The following is a 19,589-nucleotide window of genomic DNA, read 5'->3' on the forward strand; positions in this document are numbered from 1 at the left end:
CCCTTTTGGAGACAAAACATGGGGCCAGGCAGACTGTTGGTCTAATGCAGTACGGCCCTTCCTATGTTCCTGTTGGCAGGTTTATTTGTAGTGATAAGCACTTAAGTCTTTTCCAGAAACAGGGCTTTAGTTTTTTCAGATGTACCCACTGACAATGAGAAAGCTGTTTCTAGCTCAGCTTTCAGGAGAGAAAACACTGCACAAAGCACTGGTGCATAGCAGGCCACGCCCTTTGATGCCAACAAAAAGCTTCCCAAAAACTATTTATTAATTCTCAGCTCACATCTGAAACAGAAGTTCAGAGCTGAGATACCCTACACGGCCTGGGGTAACTGCAGAATGCCAGCTGAAACCCACGCAGTGAGGCTGGGCTGTGAGTTGCATGGGGACCTGCAAAGGCTTCCCAGAAAATCTCAGGGTGAAGCAAGCCATTCTGCGGATGCCCTAGTCAGCAGTAACATATAGGCAGAGATGAATCCTCTGCATGTATAGTAAACATATATGTGCTACGCGCTTGCTCGTAGAAACACCTCTAAACCAAACAGTCTTGTCCAGCTTGGAGCCTTCAAAATTTCTCCCCAAAGAGCCTGACATATGGGTAACCTAAAGGGTTTTGGGAGGGCAGCAGTGCTGCTCATGAGCTGACATGGGCAGGGATCGCCCCTTGTCCCCAGCCCCACTGCTCTGCACTTGCCAGCTCTGGGGGCAGCACAGGACCACTTCCAGCCCTGTTTCCCTCTCATTTGTTGTGTTTGTCAGATATCATAAGACTTTTGCAGAAACTGTCTTAGATTGTTGAGGAATGAGTAAACCACCATGACAAGCTTACAAACGTGGTATGATATACAGCCCAGTGTTCGGTTTATGTCACTCTCTATGCTGGGAGACACTCTACATCTACAGGAAAGAAGCATTTCAGTTTATTACCTTTGAGCAAAAACCTGCCTTCCTCAGCAATCCACACACGAGTTACGTTGCCTTCTCACAGCAGTTTAACTGCCCTCTGGTGTCTTTCCTCAAAAAAGCAGCTTTTACTTTTACCATCCATCAGCTGAGAGCAGAGTCTCCAAGACAAAATCGACCATCATAAAAGGAATTCTGGTTCACAGCTGGGCTTAATTCAGCCCTGAGATATGGGAAGAACACGGGAAGCAGAGCTGTCCACCTGCGCTGGCATATCACCCGTGTCACCATGCAGATGGAAGGGCACTGCCCCGAAGCAAAGGGCATCTCTGTGAGTGTATCCGTTCAAACTCTGCCTGGAAAGCTACTGCCATGCAAATACCAAACCTTTTTAGTGAGAGCTGGATCTGTCAGCAATAATATCTCTAGGTTTTTTCCAACTAGGTCTGGCTTTGAAGAGATGATAAAGTGAAAAACTCTGTGTCTCCTGTCTGAAAATGAGGGTGCAATCTTGTATTAAGTTCACGGCCACATACAGGCCTGGCAAAAAGTATCTGCAGTATGGGGTTTAACCATTAGTCAGCATTTCATGTCAGGGTCTGCATCTTTCTCCTTGTTTACCATGTTCCCAGGACACTTTAAGCTCTTATGAAAATAACTTCACCATTCCCCCAAGTTACCCAGCACCTCATACTGAGCTCATTCCCAAAGAACAACCAGACATTAAAAATAATGTGCTACCAAAGTCTTTACTTTTTTAACCCCAAACAATTTAAAAACTATTTTAAATGCACAAATGGAAAACACAGGCTAAGAGCAGAAAGGAGAAGGACTGAAGCAGGGTCTTACCTAGTGATCTTTCCTTTGTTTGGTTTGCTGACCGCACCACAGGAAGACTTGCCCGTGTGCGGCTGCCCCTCGAAAAGGGGGTTGGAGAATCGCCCTCGGACATGGCCTCTAAGGAATCGGCAGATGCTTCAGAGAGGTGTTCTGTCTGGTCACCCAAATTGGGCTGTGGGCTCTGGCACGGCTTTGGGCTTCTTGTCTGCAAAACAGAGTATTTCATTATTGGTCTACTGAAACTGGAATATGGGGGGGGGGGGGGGGGAGGAAACAAAGAGAAGAAGGAAGAAGCCCAAACTTCTTCAAATACTGGTATGCTGAAGATCACTTCTGTGTAGGTTATTTAGGAAAGCAATGTCCTTGGGTAATCTGACACAGTTTTTATGGTTGTATATCCACATTGCAAATTTTGTTGCTAACAAGGCCCTGAGGATATGACATGTGCTGAGGAGATGTATGGTAATGCCATTCCTTGCTGCTCAAACACCACTATAGCATAGGCATGTCCACACACACACACTCTTATGCTGACAAGTCTACTAAGAAAAATCCTCTGAAAAGAAATACTGTGATGTAGTTGTAAACTGTCAATCTCAGTATATTCTGCTGTGCCATCTATGAAAAGTACAGGTCATGCAGCAAAGCCAAAATAGACATCCCACATTTCTAGCTGAAATCGCAAACAAGTTATTTTACTTTTTGTTGCATCAGCATTAAATCAGAAGTGTCTTCACTAACTGACCATCATACTGGTAAATTGCTAAACACAGTGTCTAGAAAAAGCCAACTCAGGAGGGGAGAGAAATGGTTTTGTTTATGCACTTCTACTGACTCTTCTTTGTGATATCTGCCTAATAAAAACACACTCAATAGGAGATACAACGTTGTGAACATTTTTTTTGCTAACTTTAAGTGACACTGTAAGTGCTTTTTACAAAGAGGGGTTGCTTTAAGAAGTATACTCAATACTGTTTAGTCAAACTCCCTCAACCACATGTTACTATTACTTTGGAAGAATGATTTTCCAGTCTCTCAGACAAACTCTGTATCACAACAAACTGGAACAGACGCTGTACAAAGCAGAAATTCAAAGCAAAGCAAGCTTACTCTGTCCCAAAACCAGTATGTAAATACGAACTTTATACAGGCCTATAATCATCACCAGGCACAAGATGTCATAAAACATATACACTTTCCTCTTCCCTATCATTTAAGGTCAGATGCTAGTACACTAAACACCCCCTGTATTAAAATCAACTTCAAGTCTAGGTTTGAAGCTGTCAAGATCCAGAAAAGATTTTGCTTCTTTCTGGACAGCCAAGATGTCTTATCTTGCTGACATCTGGTTCCTTCAGTGGTTTTTCAAGTGAAACGAGGTGAGCTTGCTTCAGCAATAGCATGCATCACATAATATTCCCTATGTGACCTTGAATGTATGAAAAACTTTAACTTTTATTAGATTTTCATTAGCTGGCTATAGAGGCCTGTTGTTGCCAAGTTGTACAGTTGCTCACAAACTCTAATAAATTAGAAATACCTCACAAGAAAGCTAAATCCTCCAGAACTTTTCACTTTTGAAATGCTGATATTCAAGTATTAGGTATTATCCAATGTCCCACAGTGAAATTGTTCGAGCATTGAATTTTTGCAGGACTTAAAGCTAACAACATTTGTTCTCAGCAAACTAAAGTATGCTTTGAAGTTCCTCTGAGATGGTCAGCACTAGTCTGCAGGTTGTAAATACAGGAACTTGTGCCTGAAAACTTACAGAGGTGACAAATGATCTGCAGAGAAAGACTTTGATTAGTCAGTACTTCTTCATTCAACTTTCCAAAATGGCTTGGGAAGCATCACTGCTGAAGTATTTTATTTACACAGGCATATTACAGAAGTACTACCAAGCCAAGTCATTACAGCTTTGTAGTTCCTTGTACTGATTAATAACTTAGCTGTATGTAGCCATTAATAGGGAGCTAGAAGGCACATAATTCTCACTTTCTAGAAAACCATAACTAAATATAAAGCAAGATGCAAAAAAAGCAACAAAATCAACCTGCAAAAGGTTTTTAACTCCCGTGTTTGTTGGGAAGGGGATTGCTTTTGTTTCTTTAAGAAAAAAATAGCCTGATAATATGAATCAAGCTTATTTTGCTTTGCTTTTTCTTATTTTGTTTCTCTTTCACTTGAATCCCTAGATGTCATTTGAGACATGCAGTTGTATGTATATAGTTTATCGACACATATGAACAGCTGCATATTTAAGCAGTAAGGGGGACACTTCATTACCAGAAGTGACAGGCACAGCTTTAGCTGTGCAGTTGCCCAGCGTGTCCTGTCAATGCACAGATGTAGCCAACTTCAGCAATGTTGTGTTTCTTTGGTTGTCCCTGGAGCAATTCTTTAGGACCTGACATACAGCATCTCAGATCCCCCTGGATAATAATGCCATCATTACGGTGACTAAACGTATTGGTGGTGGCTGAGATGGAGTTCGTTTTCCCCATAGCAGCCCTCATTAGTGCTGTGCTTTTTATTGGTAGCTAGAAGGGTGTTGATAACACACCAGCGTTTTGGCTACTGCTGAGCAGAGTTCCCACAGCATCAAGGCTGTCTCTGCAACATTGCCCCCTCATGTGGTAGGCTGAGGGCAAGATCTTGGGAGGGAACGTAGCCAGGACAGCTGACCCAAACTGACCAAAGGGATATTCCATACCATATAACATCTGCTCAGCAATAAAAGCTAAGAGATAGGAGGGGGGAGGAAGAGGCAGCATTCATTATTACGATGTTTGTCTTCCAGAGCAACCGCTACACGTACTGAGGCCCTACTTCACAGGAAGTGACTGGACGTGACCTGCTAGATAGGAAGTACAGAATAAATCTTTTGTTTTCTTTTGTTTCTGCATACAGCTTTTGCTTTATTAAGCTGCCTTTATCTTGACCTACAAGGTTTTTTCCATCTTATTTCCTCCCCCCAGCTGTCCTGCTGAGGAGGGGAGTGATAGAGTAGTTTAGTGGGCACCTGCCATCCAGCCAAGGTCAACCTACCACACTTAAAAAGACCCCTTTTGGCAGTCCCCATTCCTCACCCCAAATACTTCAGCCCCAAGAAGCCTACCAGAACCTTCCAAAAGCAAGGCAGAGGCACATTACGGATTCTGCTCAGACATAAAGCTCTGTCCTCCTCTTAACATACACCAGTGCAAATCCATAGTAGCTCCACTCTAGTAAGTGGAGTAATATAAAGCCAAGGCAAGCTATTAATGAGATCTACCATATATATACACATAGTGTTTATGAAAGACTTCAAGCTATTTGTCACACCCAACATTGCACTCCAGGAGTAATTCTGAATTTAAACAGATTATAAAAATATCCTGAAACACAGCAACAACAGTGGCTATTCAAGTAACTGAGAGATATGCATGCATATTTGATAGGAAAGCATTTTTATTATTGGCAATGAGCACTAGGCTTGATGCTACTTAATAATCAAGCAGATTCCTACACAGCACTTCCTAGGAAAACCAGCCCACAAAGTGGGGAGAGGACAAGCAACATTTATGGAGCCATAGCCTACAAGGACTTGTGAAGACAGTTGAAGAAAGCAGGGTAGGAACCTTCAGCATTATCCAACCCTTGTAGTAATTATTCAGCATGCTGATTCCAACATCAATGAAGATAAATACAACAGGTGGCAAAGAAATACTTAATAAGTCATACCATGTGTATTTTTTCCATAGAATGTTCACCAACATATTCTTAAAATATTCAAAAGCTTAAAATAATATTTCAGGAAGTGTTCCTTTAAGTACTTTCCAGGAATCAGCACGCAGTATAAGCATTTACAAAATAAATATTCACCATATAGCCCATGTTTCAGGACACATCAGAACCCAACTAGAGTCGCAGTTAGACTGCCACTACACAAGTCAGGATAGCACTGTAGCTGCACATTGCATAAATCCAGTGAAAGCAATGAACCACAGAATCACAGAATCATCTAGGTTGGAAAAGACCTTGAAGATCATCTAGTCCAACCATAAACCAGACATCACTTGTGCCTGCGTGGCTGCCTTTTTAATTTTGCTAGTAAAGGGCAAAAACCATAATACTTAACAGAGAAGAAAACTCAACATATGCCCACTAAGGAATAGCACTATCCAAAATTAAAGCATCTGTAAACAGATACTCCACAGAGGTACCCAAAACCAAGTAAACACCAGCACTTTCCAAGCCACAGCTGTGGGATAAATGCCAGAAAATGGAAGAAGGTGCAGAACTAGGCAGTGCGTCTCTCTCTTGTCTCCTGTGCCAACATTAGTTAGATTACAATTTCTTCAGTCAGCCATGGTCTTCCCCCACCACCAGCTGTATGTTAGGAGACACCCCCATGCTGCATGTTTATTTGTGCAATAGGCTTGATTTTTCAGCCAGCTGAGTAGAGCTGAACCTCCTTGAGGACTTCTCTGGTAAAAGATCTTGCCTATGCTAGTTCTGGGTAAGAAGCTCAGCAGAAAGGAAAGGACAAAATAAGGATGGACAATTCTGGTGAAAACTTACATATAATTACATAGTGCTTTGAGATTACTATATTATTTAGGATATACTATTTTATTTACAAGTATATAGATCCTTGTAACCTTTTCAGGGTATATATTTAAGTATAATACATGGTGGTAGCCATTACAGAAAATCCAGTATCTTCCAACTACTCTTGGGATTTGATCAAGAGTTAAAACTGTGGTTAATCATGCCTGACGACTGATGTCTGTCTGTTACAGCTTGTCCAAAGTATGCACTTTTAATAGATCTGCTTTAGTTCTTTCACTGACTTGTAAAAAAAAAAAAAATGCAAAAAAAGTGCAAGGTTCTTTGAATGCAGTTAAATTTCAAATAAATAGGGGTGAAATCAGAAAGTATCTGAACATAGAAAAGTGAAATACTGCAGAGATGCCAATGTAATGAGCAGTCACAGGGCACCAGAGATGTTCTTCAAGTTCTGTGCATGCTTCTGCCTCTGGTCTTCTGCTCATGTTTGCCTCTCACGGAATCCTCTCTGCTCTCCATAACATCCTTCTATGCTCAATTCCAGTTATTTTCCATACCAATCTATATAACTGAAACCTTTTTTTCCTTCTTCTCCTTTTTAAAAATCTCTCCTGCAAATTTGTTTCGCACATTTTCATAGACAAAAAAGAACTAAGAAAAAAATCCCATGACCTGAAGAAGGATATAATTTCATCCCTTGATCAATTCACATTTTTTATTTCCTGTTTCCAGGAACTTCCTTATCCTTTATCTTGACACAAACTTATCTATTCAGGAGAAGAATCTTATCATACACATCTCTGAAGTTACTAGCACTCCTGGCAGTGTACAAATGGTAAACAAAGACATCAAAAAATAATACAGTGCTAGCAAAATAACTCTTTTCCAATCATGTGCTCTAAAGAACACACTTAAATGGTTGGGTTTTTTTGCCTATGCTGAGAGTCCTCTTGACATTTCAAATAAAGAAGAAAAATTAAAAGAAAAATGAAAACCTGCTTTTTTTTGACCTTCAAGTAAACTATTTGTCCTGTGACTTGTGCTGAAGATGGCTACAGGATATGTGACAGACTGCAAATATGCATATAAACAGGCTGATTTTAATGTATGATGAGTTTATTAATTCTAAAATACTGTCACAGTACATGAGCTCTTATTACTGCAACAACAATATTTCCTCTCACATTTGTGTCAGATCCAAAATATGGTTGTCTGAAGAAAGGATCTGCTTTTTTCAAAGGTACTGAGTCTTTGGGGTCCCATATTATCACAACTACAGGGTTTTATTTGTCTGGACGTGCTATTAGTGACATATTGCTGTTGGAGAGAAAGTGAATACTACCCATATGTTCTTATTTTTAAGCATTTATTGTAACAATGTTTTCCATAGCACTTTCTCAGAGAAGTTAAATGCTTATACATGTCTATATAAACTAAAGTTCATATTACATCTGTGCAATGGATGCATTTGGATACTCTCTCTCACTGGGGGAGCTGGGGGGTGGGGAGATGATTCAGCAGCTGAATGCAACATAAAACCATCTTTCAGGACAAGCTCACTTTTCTCTATGTATTATTTCACCATTATGAGATGCAAAAATCTGTGGCATCTTCCTTTCAGACACCGTCAATTGGAAATGGTACCATGGCAGGAGCAGGCACATGCCAGCAGCCGTGCTTTCAAGAGCTGAAGAGAGCAGGAGGGCAACTCTCTTCAACTCAACACCATGCAGCCTCTGTAGGAGTTATTTATACTACTCCCTGATGCCTGCTCATGGGCTAGCGGATGTCTCTGGCTTTTATTTCTGTATTTCAAACACAAACGTTTCACTGTTCTCTGTTGAATCAATGACAAGTTACAAAGCCAGTCCTTGCTCACAAGCACTTTCAGTTTGGGGGCAATATTACGGTATGAATGGCCAGAAGTCTTTCCTCCTTGATAAGGAGAGACACAGTGCCTGAGCCACAGCTGCCCACTATCCCCCTCCATCCCCAGCACTGAACCATGGTACCCCACTTGCCTGCAGCCTCCCTGACTGGAAGGCATGTTCTGCGTTGGATGCTGCCCGAGCTCCCCCTTGACTGTGATGCTACTGGCTGCCTCCTGCTGCTGGTGGTCCTGAGGAAAGCCTGAGCTCACCATACTCACCACAGGAGTAACACAAGCAGAGCACAAATCAGAGAGGCCTCCCCAGGCTGCCTACAGCGCAGTAATTAAGCAAAGCAATGAATTCAGTGTACATGAACCTGAGGTACAGCCCTGCTGCAGATCTTTTCATGCTCTGAGGAAAGGCGGAAACAGGCCCAGAAGATTTTTCCCAAGTAAGGTAGAAGAAAACATTCCCCTTCCCTCCCAGCATGAGCGAGAAGGAGGGGAGGATAACTCAGCCAAAGGCACCAGCTGTCACAGGAAGGTGCTGCATTAAAACCTGGTAATGCTCAGTCACAGCCACACATTACCAGAGCTCATCGCTTTGGCAGGGTCAGTACACCACACCAAGTGGTTATTTTACTCAATTCTACGAATTTATCTGAAGGCAAAACTCTCTGCTTATGACAGGATCTTTATCACCACTCTTTGTATTCACTGATGCTGACCCCAGTTTCTTTCACCTAGTGGAAAAAAACATGTCTAATGACGCGTCAGAATTTATCTGCCGTATTTTTAGGTTGGAATGATATTCAAATCATCCTAAAAATCTGCACATTTTCCCAGGAGCCTTGCTAGCTCCTGTTGGTGGCCAGCTGCATGCTCCCTGCTGTGGCAAGCCGCCAAAACCGATTTCTTTTAATCCTGAGTGCTGTGAATCACCAAGCAGGACATCCACAGGCTGGCAACTCCTGCTCACCCTTTGCAGGACCATGGCTTGATCTTCAGCAGGGTGATCCCGAGTTAGCAGAAAAAGTTTTTGACGAAACTCTATTATAAATGACTGATGTGAAGCAACATTTTCAAACCTTAGTTTCTAACTGTAAGCTCCTAGATAAATTGAAGCTTGTTTTTCAGGAAAGCTGTGTGTTTACAGTAAAGATATTCATTAGAAGCAATAAAAGCTGTAGGTGCTCAGCACTTACACTGCCAGACCTCTTATTCAGATGTTTAATTGGAGGAACTTGCATTTGAAAATGTTGCCCTAAGGAACTCAGCAGCCCATCTATAAGCAGCTTAATTGGTCCAGACAAGTCCAGACTGAAATATGCAACATGCTGTGGCATCTCTTTGGAATACATGAAATATCAGAAAAACCCAAGCCATCTACATTAAAGTATAAAAATATTTCTCAGTACATTTCTGTCCAAATCCAAGGTTTTCCCTTTCCACAAATGCCAGCCTGAGATTTTAGGGTAGAAATTGAAGTAAAATGATAGACAAAACTAACAGTCACCCATTGGTAATAAGCAAAAATCACACCAAATGAAAGAAATCTTTCATTTTTAAATAAAATCATATAACTCTGTGCTTTATTCTAATGCTTTGTGACATGAAGTATTTATTTACATGATAGCCAAATTTAAAAAGTGACTGATCACCTCACTATTTTTGCCTGCAAAGGCTTCCTTGGCTCCATCAATTTTGCTCACAGCAAAATTTGTTCTTTCACAGTCTCTGTCATACTCTTGCATCATAGCTTCAGTTTATTATTACTTTGTTTAAATAAGTTATCCATAAATTCCAGCCTGGACATCAACATTTGTCTTAATTAAAATCTTATGGCAGTTTCAGTTGGAAGCTATTTCTCTTTTCCCTCCTAAAAACCCTACTGTGAAGTATTCACGAGCCAGCATGACCCCTTGTTCCATTCGGGAGATGGCTGCATTTCATCAGCAGCGGGTGAGGTAACTCCTACCTACACAATCCCCAAAACCATCATGAGAACTCTGAAGATTAAAAGGGATGATTTAAACAAAAACTGTCATTATGCTGATTAAAGGGGAAAGATCTTTACATGCTTAAAACCACATGCAAAAACGAGGGGGGAAAGAAAAAAAAAATATATATATACCAGATGCCTAAATGTACCTAGGGGATAGTGTGTTCTGATTCAAGAAAATTATTATCTACCCATCCCTGTTCTCCCACACATGTCCCTAAGGAAAACAGGAGGAGGGTCTGTTTTTGTGGTGTCTGTTTCCCAAAGCAAAGGAATATTCTGATGCAGCGGTCCTGGAGAAACCTGTTTTTCTGTGTTTCTACAAGCTAAGGAGTTCTTAATTAACATGTTATTTAAAAAAAAGAGCCATCAACACAAAGGCTGGTGAGTGGGAACGAGGTCTTTGGGGCAGGGTGTGAGGTGCCCTCTGTGTGGGCTGGCCCCGGCAACTGGTGAGTGCTCCCAGACCCCAGCAAGAACAAATGCCCTGGAAAAACAAGCAGGAGGGAGAGTTGCCTCTGGCAGCAGCACACCCACACCGGTGACTTATTTTTAGCCTCTACTCATGGAAGTAAATGTGTGATTAAGTGCTTCTCAGAGCTTGTTGCTCTGACACCTGGGGAGAGTTAGGGAGCTGCTGCAAGAGAGATGCAGGAGAAGCTCCTCTCTTCCAACTTGTCACTGTGCCCTTTCACTTCTTTTTCCCTCCCTCGAGGCCTTGGCAAAGGAGAAGCCTTACTGCTCTCCACACCTCTGCCTCTCCCACCCTTCCCTGTGGTCGCATGTTTATTGGTCTACTTAAATCCTGTAAATGGAAACAAAACGAGTCGGGAAGCGACAAATCAGGTGCAAATAAGCTGCTGTGCACTCTGCATGCTCCAAGGCCTCATTCAGTGCCTTCAGCACTTGTTATCTTGGTGCTTCTGTGATCGCACTTTTGACTGCAGTAGAAACCATGCAGAGACACCTTTTACCCACGCTAAGAGGCATGTGCACATGCACTGCCTGGGTGGGGAAAAAAAAACCACAAGAAAACCCGAACTGCGGGGACATCTATTCTACATGGCATTACAAGCCATATAGAAATGGAAGAAGTGCTCAATAGGATGAAAGGTGAGATACAGGTGACTTCACAGGTGCACAGTGTACACATAAGATCATTTTACAAGTTGCAAAACTAAGCTTTTTTGCACATCAAATACAAAAATATTTAGCCCTGTGCCCACAGAGCTTTCCAGCAAGACTTTTACCCTTTAAGCCAGTTCCAAGTATGCATAGATACATAAATGAAGTTAGGAGTGAGGCAGCTGGTAGGGATCACCTATTTATCTAAGACCTCCCACTGAATTTTGGTGGATTTCAAAGCATCTAAGACAAGAGTGTGGACCTCATGTCTATCATGCCATTAAAATAAAAGTCAGAATTAAAAAATTGTCAAAGGATGCACATGCATCACACTCCCATATCCAATTAATCTGTAAGAATGACACTTCACTGCTGTGAAATACAGAGGGAAAAAGCATGCAGATCCATATTTATTCGAGAACGCTAGTTGTGAAGCAAGACACACACAATTAAAAGGTAATAAACTCAATCCACAGCAGAGTGCAGAAGAAAGAAAGTACAGTACTAACTCTCTGAGAGGATTCAAGTTTCATCAAGTACCTTTGAATGTCAAGTTCTGAATGAAGGGAGACCAACATGCACTGCAAAACCTGTGGATCAAAGAGAAAAGAAGGGGAGGGAGAGAGATAATTGTTAACAGGAAAAGAAAAAGGAGAACAATAGAAATTAAAAGAGAATAACCTGTACATAACTGAAAGTATCCTGAGTAAAGGGAAAGGAGGAGAGGCACTGAAAAATAATGAAGAAAAGGCACATGTGCCAGGGAACCATATGCTCTATCAATACTTAATATGCAATATTCTCAGAACCCTTGCTGCACTCGGTTCAGATGCACTACTTGTGGTGGTGTGTCAATGAAATGGAGAACGTTCTTCTAATGTAAGAGTTAATGTCAGAGAGTTGAGCCACACACACTGAAATACATATCTAGCAACCATATCTGACAAGAAATGATAAAATATGCATTCTTCCTAAGAAATGATACAACTCTTGGCTGGATTTAACAGCAGTCATTACACTTCTGTGTTGGTTTCACACTTACTACAGAGACATGGAATCCTTCAAGCAGAACTTAGAAATACTGTATTACTCTTGATTAACCACAACTTTAAAAAGAATAAAAGATAAACTATGGTATGATTAAAAAGTACTCTCCAATCACATCTCTCTCTACTATTCTACATCTGATCTTAAAGCACACAGAATGTGAAAGTGTGCTAAAAGGGGTTTAAGGGCCAAAAAAAATCCAAACATTTTTTCCCTCCAACGGATGAGATGCAAATTGGAGGGGAAATTGCCTACTGCTGTTTGAGTCCTTACAGGTGGAGGTCCTGTATTTTCCTTAATCTCCGTTTGCCTGCAGGGTGGAGGTGGGGGTAAAAGAAATTTTGTATAGTGCTCTAAACAACCTTCTCTGAGCAATCGGTTCCTCCTTCAACCAGATTCAGGCTCCCACGACAACTGCTGCTGCCCCATTTGGAGCATGCAGCTATTCATACCAGGCGAAGAAATGCAACTGCTTTGATAACAAGGACATCATTGTTAAAGAATCTTATTTAGCAAGTAATTATAATGCCAACATCATAATTAAGAGAGTAATTCAAAGAATCTTTTGAATTTTACAAACCCAGAGGATATGAGCATATGAGAGCTGATCCTGGGGACAAGATAAGGAACATATAAGTATGCTGTGATTTTTCATGTTTTTGTTGATTGGATACTTTGGAAGGACAGTACTATTTTATTTAAAGAGAACAATAGATCATTATTCTTCCTATGATAAATGCATCATTTAGAATTGTTCAAGTAAAATGCAATTTTTACAAATAAGCTATTTATGCAAACACAGTATAAATTAAATGTAGCCTTCCGGCAACAACTGGATAAATTCCAATTCCAAACCACAAAGACAAAACAGTCTGTTGCTAATGTCTCAGTAATAATGAAACTGTATTAGGGTTTTTCATGGGTTTATAATGTCACCACCCCACACATGCAAAACTGAGATGTTCTATTTACCCTTTAATTAAGCTATTCTTCTGATTAAAAAGAAAAAAAGTTATGGATTCTCTAAGGACTAAATCCCATCTCAATGCCAAATACATGAGACTTCCAAAGGGAAAATTCATGCTGCATGTTTGCTTAACATTCAGGCATCATTACACCAAGACCATGCTTTGGAAGGCACATTACTCTGCACAACAGTAGCATTAAAAAAGTGGAGCAGTTGCCCTCCCCAAAGCCATTGCATACGATCAACTTTAGCTACTTAGTTTCCTCAAACCCTGTCACTTCATGGGGAATTACAACTGTGTTGCTCTTCTCTGGACTTTCCTACTCTAAAAGGAAGTGAAACATCAATTCTGACCTAAGGGCAAGTAAGGAAATGAGGATGCTTGACGAAACCAGCAACACTTCCCAGCCTTAATCCACCGAAAATGTTGTCTTTGTCCTTACTGCTCCCTGTCCTCTTACCATAACATGGTATTTATTTTAATTTTAAAGCAAGGAGATAGATGAGGATTTGCAGTTAAAGTTATATAAAACTAGTCCACCTAGATCCAGAAGTCTCTCCCTCCTCTTAGGGGAGTTGATCTGAAATCATATGGATGTGATACAGGATTACGAGTTAGCGTTCTCTGAATAAACAGTCTTGCAGGAAAAAATTAATCGCATACAAATACAGAACCACAACAGCACTGCAGCAGTGGCTTCACCAATATCCTGCATAAGGTAGCACAAGGAGGCAAACGAGGACTCCACAGTGTTATCTAGCAAACTTCAGATCACCTAAAGAAGATCTAGACATGTCAATATGGGAGAAATATAATCAAGACCATTACTGCAGCCCACGTAAAGAACTTATTATGAATGAAATTTGAACACATTTGGGTCTGAATCCAAACCTGAAGCATGGCTTCCTTTGGAACTTTCCAAACTATTTGTTAACTTTCTATATTCCTTTCCAAACTCAACACCACACTGATGCCTTCAACAGCACTCTGATGACCTCAAGGGTATTTAAAGAGAGAAAACAATAATGATCTATTTCTTCCTTTCCTCCTAGATTGCAGGGGAGTATTTTTTTTTTTCCATCTGTGGGCATGCATGTGGATATATATAGTCCACAATGATAGGAAGTGAATTCAAGGAGAGCTTTGCAATTTCCAAATGCAGCAAGGGCTGCAATCTTGCCCACTCCAGGGACAGGTTCCTGGGACAATCCCTCACCTCCTGCTTCCCTCGCCAGCTCCGTCATTATTCCAGCAAGGCGAGGCATCAGAGCAAATACCCAGCATGAGGAGAGAAACAGGATATTGAAGCAGATCTCACAGAAGATTAAAAAACCCTGGACTTGATTTACTAAGAAATAAAGAGCTGTAGAATGCAGAACACTCAACTAACGTGCTCTGAGCAACCTCTGCTGGCCAGCAGATAGGATCCCATGCCTCCTCCTAAATGGAGCTGTACAAGCCTTTCATTCCCATATGAGAGTGCAGATCCTCAGCTGGCTTGAATGAGTATCACTTGACCAGCTTGAACAGCATGAGGACAACCTATAAAAGGTGGGCCTGTCGCAATGAGCTGGAAAAATGACAGGGATTTCCACTGTCTGTTACCAAATACCCTCAGAGCAGAGAGGCTCCTATTGAAACTAGTGTTAAGTCTTCATGACTTGTGAAAGCAAATAGCCAGAACAGAAGAGGTACCAACTCTTGTCCATGTTGGATTGGCATGCAAAGAAACAAGATTAATACAGGCAGGTAGATATATAAAGGTAATATGGAGAAAAATCAACAAAAGAGCATATGTAATTTCATCCAGAAAAAAGAGGAAAATGTTAGAGGCCAAGGAGAAGAGTGGAAACTGGGGCTGGGACACAGCGCGCAGCTAACAGAATGATTGCAGAACCTTGCTTATGGGAAGTATGAGCAGGATGGGGTGTTACATGGAGAAAAGCTAATTTCAGGAGCCAGTCTTTATTGTAATGAGAAAGGTACCAAAGACAAAGGAAACAGCTGTCAAACATGTTGCTTTTGAACTTTAAACCTAAACAGAGTGAGTTGTGGCCCTGGAAAAAGGTGTAGAAAGCTAAGAATCATAGGAGGAAGGCAAAGTTGCCAGGAATGTGCTGAATGTCATCAAACAAAGTGGTAAGAAAAGTCTGGTGAATACCACTTGTAAGGTAGTACCCCAAGGATTAGCATGCGGTAATTTAGGGAGGACAAGGATTAATATCTTGGGGCTGACTGACTGTATTAGTCATTATCCCATGGCCTTCAAAACAAGGGTGAATGAGCTGTAAGTCTGCATTGTGGGATCTGCTTGCTAAGCAGATCAAAGGAAAATATTCACCATTTTAAGCAGGATCAGGCCTGTTAAACGCTGAAATTCTAAGTCTCCAAAGGAAAACGCAGATGCTTGAGACATTTGTGGTGATTTAGTAGGAGACATCTGCCCCCCTGAGTAAGTCTGAAATAATGTCACAGAAAGGTGTTAGGAGAGCAATGTGCTCCCACTGTGGGAATGCAGCACTGCTGTTCTTGCTGGCAGTGATGATACAAACCAAAGGTACTGAGGTACTAGCAGTGCTGCGAAAGTGGAGAAATCAAGGAGCACATTAAGCTTTTCCCTTTTTTTCATTCTGTGTAATATGTCCTTGATTTATGCTTCTGATGGATTTCAAAAGGGAAGACCTTACAAAGGCAGAATACATTAAACACGTTACATTTATCATGGGTCACCCATGAAGGTGACACAGCTGTTGGGACAAGAAGTAGCTAAAATCAGAGAAATGCATGGTACAGTATGAAGCAAAGCTGGGTTAGCCAGGACATTACGATGCCAATTAGCGTTCCTTGGGTTTACAGGCTCTGGGTGAGATCCTGCAGAGACATGCAATCAGCCGACGCTGGAGGGATACGATAATGAAAACACAAAGGGCTAGAGATGAGTACGTAGATGATGATATACGACTAAATGAGATGCTGACTCATAAGTCCTCTTAAACAGCTTCAAACTGAAGGAAGGAAATGAGGATCAACTGCCTATTTCCTGTGCACAATGGTTTTGCGGGAAGAATGCGAGAAAGTGATGTTTCTCAACAATGCTGGGATGGGAAAAAGTCAGGATGGTAACTCAGTTGGGTTCAGGCCAAAGAGGTTCTTCCAACAGAAATCTTAAGTGCATAAGTATCTGCCAAAGAAGGGAAAGGGTGAAGTCTTTTATCACATGAAAATACAGTCAATATACAGGATCAACTGCAAGCAATCTGCACGACAACATTTAAGTAACTGCAGGGAAAAAAAAGGAGATGGTCAATGACAAATAGTTCAAAAGGAAGCACAGAAACAAAAAGACCAGTGAAATGTAAACTGGGAATGCAGTCAGAGAGATGAGAACAAAGGAATAGGTCTGCACAAAACATTAGGACTTTACGTTTTCCAGCACACTCTACATCTACAGCATCCTTCAAACTGTGTATGTTTTTTGGCTCCAACTCACTGAACATTACAGCTGAAAACGACATGTGTTAACTTGGAAAACTTTTTTTTTTTAATTTCTAAACAAAAAAAGAAATTTAATAAGGGTCTCTTCATTGTTGTTTTTGTCGTTTTCTCAGTTTTTGTCAAAAAATCCCTAAAAACTTGTGTTTAATTTACTTTTAGTGAGGATTTTTAGTGAGGATTAAAGCTAAACTATTTTATATAATTTCATATAATATTTAATAAACATTAATCAAACAACTAAAACTAGACAAGTTTTAAAACATCTCACAGTAATCCAGATCATATTTCAAATCATACTTTTCTAGAGATACAAAATAGTTATACCTTTAAAGTAAAAAACAGTCTGGTATTCAAAAGTTTCAGAAGTTCTCCAGGGTTACATAGCCTTCCCCCTTTTGCTGTCTCCCCACCCATGTGGAGATACTATGTTGAAACTCCATATTTTTGCACCTCTCAACAGAAATACAATATTGTGTCTATACTCCAGCTAACATGTACTGTAAAGGAAAAACATAACTTCTTGTTCACCTTAGATGACTTATAAGTTTAGGGGTTTTTAAGCAAGATCCTACAGGGTGCTGTATATTTCAGTCTTGGCTCCATCATGGATTTTGCTTAAAAGTATATGATTAAGCAAATAATTAAGAATAATCATACAAGAAGTCCATTAGACTATTTTCATTAACAAAGTTAGACATGATCTGATCATTTGATTGTTCTTGGGCCCTAACACCTGTAGTGGTGAGTGCTCATCAGACTCTTTGTTTTCCATATTTCACATAAAAGTAACCAAGAAAATAAATAAAAGAAAATATTCCTGTATTTATGATTTGTCTGTCCCCTACTACCGTATTTAAGTATCACTGTGCAACGAAATATGCAAAGCCAGACTGGTTGGTACAGGTTAGAGAGAAAATGATGGTTGGATCTACTTTCTGTAATGTAATAGAACATGATTTGAATCTGTGGATCCGAACCTGCATCGCTCTTCCATGATGCAAAATTCTGTATGCGAAAAGCCTACATTGTACAGATGTGGAAAACTGAAAAAACACTGGCTGAAGATCTCAAAACTGGTTGCCTAATGAGGTGTATGAGTTTACAGGGAGGTACCTCATTGTGCCCCTACTAATTCTGGTAAGATTTGCAGGGAACAGAGCAATTTTGAATTAGTGGTTCAATTAGGGGTTTTCAGCCACTGACATATATTATTTGAGATATCTGGCAGTTTAAATATGTATTCAGATGCTAAACTTTACTAAATTAAGAATATTGTCTACAATTTTTCTGTATCTGTCCCACAGTTAGTAATGGGGACAATTAGACAATGACAGTATCTTTGTTTCCAATAGTCTGTCTCTCCTGTTATTCATTCCCTATCTCCTGTGGTTATCAACTCATCTTGGAATCACAATATATCACTGAAGATAAACAACAAAAAGCTATTGTGAATCTTTATAAAGGAATAAAGCAATGATGATGACCTAAGAAGGAAAAGATTTTCATGAGCTGTCTCCAGTATTTTGAAAAGTAAGTAAGAATAATAGAGAAAATATGACGGTTAAAGAATATAGCTGTTCCTCTCTCTCATTTTTCTGTGGTATTTTCCTCTCAACTTTATTTAAACAACTGGCTGACCTGGTTACTCATACAATAACCATCACTGAAAAGCACCGTCCGGTGGATGCAATGACAACTGATGGTCTACTGAGAACAACGTTCTCTGAAATGCAAAAAAATGCATGGCCTTGTCATCTTCCATTGCTCAGATTTAATAGTAATGCTTCTTTTATAAGTTCTTTCTTTTAGACTTCATTTTAGCCTTCACTATTGATTAAATGTACTTATTTTCTAGGCTGTGATTAGCTCATCCAATTAAACCTTATAAAAGCTACTCAACATGATCAAAATTTGGATTATTTCCAATTCACAATGATAAGGTTACAGGATTTGCTCCCTCCTGCAAAAGGAAAAAAGAAATTATATGGTAATTACTCAGAAGACAGCCTAAACAAAAACGTGGCTGTACCCACATTTCGTTCCACCTTTCTGCTGTGTTCCTCCATAAGAGAAAACAACATTAATGGACAGGTTTTCTAACAACTTAAATCCCACAACTCCAAATGATGGAAATTGCAGGTCTCTGCCAAGAACCACCATTTTAACTACCGCCCTAGACAACTTTAGGAAAGAGCTCGTGCAGTATAGTACCTCCCTACATCAGGATGCTAGGGGACTGCACCCAGCAGCCTGCTTTTGTGCTCAGCTCTTATGGAAAGCCATAAACTACTTAATTTATGTGCTTCTATGGGCTTAATTCCTTTTAAGAAAATATGTTGTGGAGCAGAAACAATTTAAAGAACATCCATCGAGGGTAATCTGGGTAAGACATATCAATGCAGAACTGTAGTGGCAACCCTACTGTTCGGTGAGTGTTCTTACTAATTATTTCTTGATATATTAAAGCGTTCTTAGAAAACTTTCATTAATCAGAATTCCCTTGACCACAGAGAATGGGTGAAAAAATTTGGTTATGTTAACTTTAAACTGTATACAGCAGTAGTCTTCCAAAGGTGCTCTAATCCTCTCTCCTGCAAAAATCCAATAGCTTTCAATAAAAAGAAAAAAAAAAATGCAAATATTTAAGTAGGCCTGCAAAGATCTCCAATTATAGCTTTCTATGGTCCAAGAGTTATCAAGCTTTGGTTCCCATTTCAGTCCTTACAAAATCACTTTTCCTGTCCTTGGTCCCCCATATACAACAGAATTCACAGTACCTATCTAC

General features: G+C 40.3%; 1 protein-coding gene across 9 annotated transcripts in view; it reads right to left on the reverse strand.

The window, feature by feature from the left end:
• The window catches only part of KIAA1217 (KIAA1217 ortholog), a 183,201-nt gene that overhangs the window by 96,128 nt on the left and 67,484 nt on the right, over positions 1-19,589 (reverse strand). For all 9 annotated transcript variants that reach the window (XR_012624299.1, XR_012624297.1, XM_074833931.1 and 6 more), the window contains exon 3: positions 1,753-1,948. Coding sequence is in view for 7 of the 9 variants with exons in the window: in XM_074833931.1 (XP_074690032.1) it covers positions 1,753-1,948 (196 nt within the window). In the remaining 2 variants the exon portion in view is untranslated. The remainder of the gene's footprint in view (positions 1-1,752; positions 1,949-19,589) is intronic.

The sequence above is a fragment of the Strix aluco genome, chromosome 1 (assembly GCF_031877795.1).
Source record: "Strix aluco isolate bStrAlu1 chromosome 1, bStrAlu1.hap1, whole genome shotgun sequence".
Taxonomy (NCBI): Eukaryota; Metazoa; Chordata; class Aves; order Strigiformes; family Strigidae; genus Strix; species Strix aluco.